This window comes from Henckelia pumila, chromosome 2 (assembly GCF_033568475.1).
Source record: "Henckelia pumila isolate YLH828 chromosome 2, ASM3356847v2, whole genome shotgun sequence".
Lineage (NCBI taxonomy): Eukaryota > Viridiplantae > Streptophyta > Magnoliopsida > Lamiales > Gesneriaceae > Henckelia > Henckelia pumila.
This window is the reverse complement of record NC_133121.1, coordinates 102375310-102381388: the sequence shown is the minus strand read 5'-3', so window position 1 is coordinate 102381388 and position 6079 is coordinate 102375310. Positions and strand designations below refer to the sequence as shown.

The 6079-nt window shown below is 33.7% G+C and overlaps 1 protein-coding gene across 4 annotated transcripts; it reads right to left on the bottom strand.

The window, feature by feature from the left end:
- Positions 1 to 176: 176 nt before the first annotated feature.
- On the bottom strand, positions 177 to 5171 carry LOC140879718 (E3 ubiquitin-protein ligase SDIR1). 4 transcript variants are annotated; one of them, XM_073283574.1, is made up of 10 exons: positions 5025 to 5166; positions 3992 to 4059; positions 3730 to 3831; positions 3548 to 3602; positions 3404 to 3456; positions 3081 to 3309; positions 2843 to 2954; positions 1912 to 1957; positions 715 to 840; positions 177 to 510 (listed from the first exon to the last, which is right to left on the bottom strand). In XM_073283574.1, exons 3-10 carry the CDS (start codon positions 3805 to 3807, stop codon positions 385 to 387), a joined length of 825 nt encoding a protein of 274 aa, XP_073139675.1. In that variant the 5' UTR covers positions 3808 to 3831; positions 3992 to 4059; positions 5025 to 5166; the 3' UTR covers positions 177 to 384. The 4 variants fall into 4 exon arrangements, with proteins under 4 accessions (XP_073139675.1, XP_073139673.1, XP_073139672.1 ...); XM_073283572.1 differs by lacking the exon at positions 3992 to 4059 and having other exon boundaries at positions 5025 to 5171; XM_073283571.1 differs by having other exon boundaries at positions 3730 to 4059.
- Positions 5172 to 6079: the final 908 nt, after the last annotated feature.

Sequence of the window (6079 nt, the reverse complement as noted above, 5' to 3'; positions counted from 1 at the left end):
TGGTTACTTCTGAATATTTTATTAATATAATATAATTACATATTTAATATATATGCATTTCGAGTTTAGAAACTTTTATCATGGAGCCTTGATTTTCAAGGAATTGTTCAAATAATTCTTGAATAAGTTCGAACCCCCAGAAAAATCTTAAATTTTTTAGCTTCAAATCAAATATATTGAATTAGAACCTTAAATTTTTACTAATATTCTAGTCGATTTAGTTCGTTTACATCCCAAGCCGAGGCAGCCGGGCCGGGCAGTCCAATGCAATTAACAAGTATCTTTATATTCTATCGAATCCAAGTTTTGGACCAGTGTACATATTTATACCTCTTTTTGCAAGGACAAGTTAGCACATAATTTTACATCCCCAAAACTGTAAAGCTAGACCATATACGAAGCATCGCCTTCACCTTGTCCAGTCTCAGACCATTGTGATCCTGCTCTAAATTTGCAAACTGGGCATGTACCTTGTTGCCGTAGCCATGGATCGATGCAATTTACATGAAACTGTAAAAGAATGCAAGAATAAATTGATGAATGGCCTTTAAAGAAACACCGTAACCAAGTGAAGCTGTACGTCTCACAACATTGATTACACCGAATCATGTGAAACACAAATGGGATGTAGTACACATCCGTATTTTTTAAAACGGGGAAACAACAATGTACCATGATATCCAACAAACGAAAAAAATTGTGCCACAAACAAACCTGGTGCAAGCATGGCAAGCTACGAATGAGCTCTCCAACGTCAACTTGCTCCAAGCATACGCTACATGTCAAATCATCATCCGAGGTCTTTACTGACCCTTGTGCATTTGAAGGATCTTGCTTCTTCTGCATTTATAATTTTTTTTTAAAAAAAAAACAGAAGGGAATTCGTTAATGACGAAAACAACAAGGATCTGCCACGCAAACTGTACTGGCACAACAAAACAAGGGGATATATGGAAAGGCTTTCTTGTTTTTCTAAATCTCATGGCTTCAAATAAGGAGAAAACGCAATAGCAACATAAGAAAAATAAAATCTGCGCATACCCTATTCATGAAAAGCATTGAGTAAAACTTTATCTTTTGCTATTAGAATCACAAAAAGCAGCAGGGAGAAGTTTGTTATATTGGTAGAAAAAAGAAAAACAAAGATAACAAAATTCACTATATCTTTGAGTATGTTTTTAAACAATGTTTTCTAACCTTGGAAACAAAAAAAACACTAATTTTTCCTTTCTTTTCTAAAAACTCATTGTTACATCATTGAGATAATTAATTCTTTTCTTTATATACCCAATTACAATTAAAAAAACAATTGCCAGATAAGCACCTATATTATATGATTAGACAGCTAAAGCAAATTTTTGTTTGACCCAAAAACAAAACCAAAAGTACAGTAAATTACTCGATACATTCTAAAAAACCCCATTCTCTGAAATGATACTCCAAAAAGACCGGAACAAAATCATTCATATGTTGCGTCAACTTCAATCATCTTTTTAGACTAGGTTATTATCCAAACGTGTTATACAACTGCCAATGGCCGTGCAACTTGAATATAGGACTAAACAAATAAAGTTGCTTATGTCAATTAGCAGATACCAATCTGTAGCACTTTGAATGTTTGAAGTTGTTTTTTATCATACATGTATATACAACATCCTAGAAAGTTTCCAGAGTACACTGTAAAGTGCCACAAGAAGAACAAACGTGACATTTGAGTGAATCCATATCTCAGCACTAAAAAAATGAAAATAAAATATGTTCAAGACACAAGGGTTGACATATATTTCTGAATAGCAATAGTGATTCCAGTGCCTTAAATTTGAGTTGGAAGCAAAAGCCAATAAAATACCTCAAGTGTCAGCACAAAAACCAGCCATATCTAAAATAATAGAAGTGGAAGAAGCACTGTACCTCAACTGAATTGGAAGAAGAAGCTTGCAGTACAGATGGACCAATGCTGTCAAAAGGACCGAAGAAAGATCCATGAAAAATCAGCAAAGATGTAAAACCTTATCTAATGATAGAGGAAATATTGCTCTCAAACAAAAGAGAGAACATAATTGCTGTCATGCCGTGTTACATTTTTTCCCTCATTCCAACACATAAATTGAACAACACAATTCAGGGAAACAAACAAAGTGTCAAGATTAGAAAGGAAACACACCAACAATCAGTCCATTCAACACTTAAATGAGAAAAGTTGGAATTACTGAAAAACTTGAACTTTAAAACTTCAAGACTTTACCCTACAATGCAGTTCAACACATTCACCTTGTGAATAAACAAAAGGTAACATAAACAATCAAACAAAAATAGATATACAAATCAATAATGCCAACACTCAATAAATGGTATATGTCAATTCCTAAGTTAAATATACAGATTTATGCTTGCCTCTCTTGTTTGCTGCATTTTATAACAAAGCTTGGTATGATAATTTATCAGAAAATATCGAAACACGTAACCAACCAAATGTGTAAATCAACATTGGAGGTTAAATGAAGGGTTTCTATAACATAACTAAAAAACTGAACAAAAAAATTTTAGACTGAGTGTCAATAGCGTGTCATCATAGAAATTAGCAGCAATCATATAGTAAATATACTCCTGCTGACTATTTCACAAAAAAATGTATATATATATGCTCCTGCTGACATATTAGTGGCTAAACCAAAACAATCTAAGATAGCAATACGGAAAAGGTGTGCTAGAATTGATAAGCAAAAAGTATTTGCCAAAGTCCTATTAACAAATACATTAACTGAACATCTACAATAAGAAAGATAAAAGGCAACAAGATTTTCATATTTTACTAAAAGGAAAAATTTCCACCTCAGCTAACCTTTGAGGGCCTGACACCTTGTACTTGTGAACTGGAAGAGCATTGATCTCTTCCTCAGTCATTGAGGCCGCAGGAATATTGTCCGCATCCAGTGCTCGCAATGTTTCATAATCTGGACGATGAATAACATGCAACTCTTCATCAAATATTTTTTTACTTACTGCACACCCCTAAATTGATCAAATACAAATAGGACACATTTTATAGCTCGATACCAGAACTTTTCCACAAGTCATACCTAAATCATCAAATTCTCTGTCCAGAAGAGCAAGCTGGAGTCTGAGACCCTGCAACCTCCCCCTCGTTGCGAGAGCTATAGATGGTGGCATGTGCAGCCGTAATTCTGTGTGGCCAAGAAGTCCACTAGCAGCAACAGCATGAGCTTGAGCCTGTGCTTGAAGTTGCTGACAAGTTGCGTACATCCTAAGGGTGGTTGCCATAAAAAAGACACCAAGCACAAGCCAAAGCTTTGCATTGTAGATAAGAGGGTAATGATTCAATATTTAGTATTTTACAACTGATTGATGTGAATAAGCCAATTTCATAGAGAAGAACACCAACCAAAAAATTTGGAGACATTTGATGCGAGTTCAAAATCATAAACAGCAATAGCACTGCCACATAAAATGAGAAATCGCACAACACGGTCAATGGGATGAACTAACACAAAGGAAACAAAATAAAATGGTATCTGAGAGATAATACCTGTGACAAGAAAAGCAAGCGAGTTTGTATTGACTGGCCGAGCAGCATGAACCCGCTGCTCAGAATTAATTAAGAGACAATCATGTGTCAGTGAGAATTGTTATCACGCATAGAGAAAAATGAAGACAAGTCGATAGTTTACAGACGCAAAACTAGAAAATGCTAGTATATTACTATATTACCACTGCACGCCGCTCAGGAATCAATCCTTGGAAACCAGCCTCTATATCTCCTCTCGTGCCTCGGAAAACAAAACTCATGGTACTTCAAAAACTGTTGCAGCACTAAACAACAGAATGCGGGTTTATCCTTCCATAAAAGGGAAAAAAAAGGTACAATCCAATAAAGGCCTGTTGCAGATTGAGCTACGCCTATACTTGATGATAACTCAAATTTTTTGTGCTCGTGAAAGAGAAAATAGAACACTCAAACCCATGCGCCAACCTCTCAGCTGTTTTAATGAGAAAAAGGAACTGCCATCCTCAAAATTTCATCAACTCGCGGCAAGCCTTCTATTTTAAAAAAAAAATCAAGGTGTTTGGTGTTTGCAAAGTATCACAATCAATAACAATCAGTTAATATCATTAGCAATTATTCTAAATGTTCTAAATAAATTTCATGAACAAAACAAGTTCTTATCCACAACCTTCTCCATATTAGCAACTGATGAGATTCAGTCAAATAGATCTCTAACATAGGAAACAAAGCAGCTATCATGCTTTCTCTGCAACAAAATATCATCTAAAATTTATGCTGATAATCGAAGGATCGTGTACTTAATGAAAAAGAAAATTCAACCAACAGCACAAAGCCCCCTTATACACCAGCACAAAATCTAAAATAGATCATTCTATCTTCAAAACAATACATGGAGCATCCTATTGTGGGGGAATTGTTGCAAAATATCATGCAACCAGTTCTTCCACAAATCACACGTAAAATGAAATTAACAAGAACCATCGAATAACTCAATAAAAATCACCAGATTGTGGTTCCAATCAAATAAAGCACATTTTTTTACTACCAATCTGCTTATTTTCACGATTTTTTTTTATTTTTTAAAAAACAATTCAAGCAGGCAATCCGTCAAAGACAACTCCAATTTCGCTGACAAAAATAACACGGGTACCGATTCTGGGTCAAATTTCACGCATTTCACCACCCAACCCTCCTGAACAAAAGAAACGAAAGAACCAACAATTTGGTGCAAAATTTATGCTCGAGTTCACCTCATACCCCGAGCTACAATAAAACATCAAATAATTTAGTAGCAAGTAAATATGATCACGAAATTCCAACCCCACAACAATCTTTTTCCACGCATAACATCGCCATTCAAAAACATTAATCTTCCAGAAAGGAAAAAAAATTCGATCCCATTTCTCCTAACAAAGATGATGATTGTTTCCATTAAAACAACAAAAACTCGCAATGCTACAAGAGCATACACAATTGGAAAACAAGAAACGGTCCTTACCGAGCTGGATTCCGCTGAAATTACAGGATCATATAGAAAAATGTGATCTTGGTTGGATCTATGTTGGTTCCGAGGCACGGGAATTGAGTTGACACGAACGCGTAGGGCTCTCTTATTATAATATATATATATATATATATTTATCAATTTGAAAACCGCATTTTTCTTCGCAAGTTTTTGGAATTTATGTCGGAACCATGTAATGTAATCCATAAATTTTCGTCTTGCCACGACGTCGTTTTGGTATTTGTTTCTTTTTTGCATCACTCCCACCCAAGTCCCAATTACAGAGTCCAATTTTCTATATTTTTAGTTTTTTTCCCCCACTTTTACACCAATTTGCTCTTATTAATTCGATATCATTAATTATTTATACATTTTTTTTACTTTATTAAAATATTTATCAAATAAGAATAAATTGAAATTTTGTTTTATAAAATTTATATTTTCAAACACTTTCTTAATCTTATATGTGAAAAAAATGTAGATTTCAACCTAGCATATGAGTATTACCCCAATGATAGATCTAATGTCTCATGATTTGTCACGTTAATAATATATAATTAATTACGCCTATGTGTAAAAATAAGAACTATTGGATGCATAGTTTGGATATTACCCATATGGTAGGATCTCATCTACCGTGAAAAAACATAGAAGCCTAAATTAATGAGATAAAGAGAGTTTTTTTAATTATAATTATGCATTGTTAAACTACCTTTAAGTCCTTAAACAATGGTTATTTTTCATTCGTCCCTCAAGCTTTTATTTTACAGTAACACACGTACACTCTGTGTTTGGATGGGAGGATTCAGAGAAAGTAATTGAATAAAGATTTTAGATGAATTCGTAGTCGGATGTATTTGAAATCTACAATTATTATTATTTTTTTTTTAAAAAAAACTAGGTGTTATTTGAAATCCATTGTTAATTAGTGGATTTATCCAAACAAGTCTATTAATTTGTTATTATGTATTTAAAATCATTAAATTCAAATCCAAAATACAAAATCAAATAAAAATAATAATACTCCAACCAATCAAATGATTTTCTAT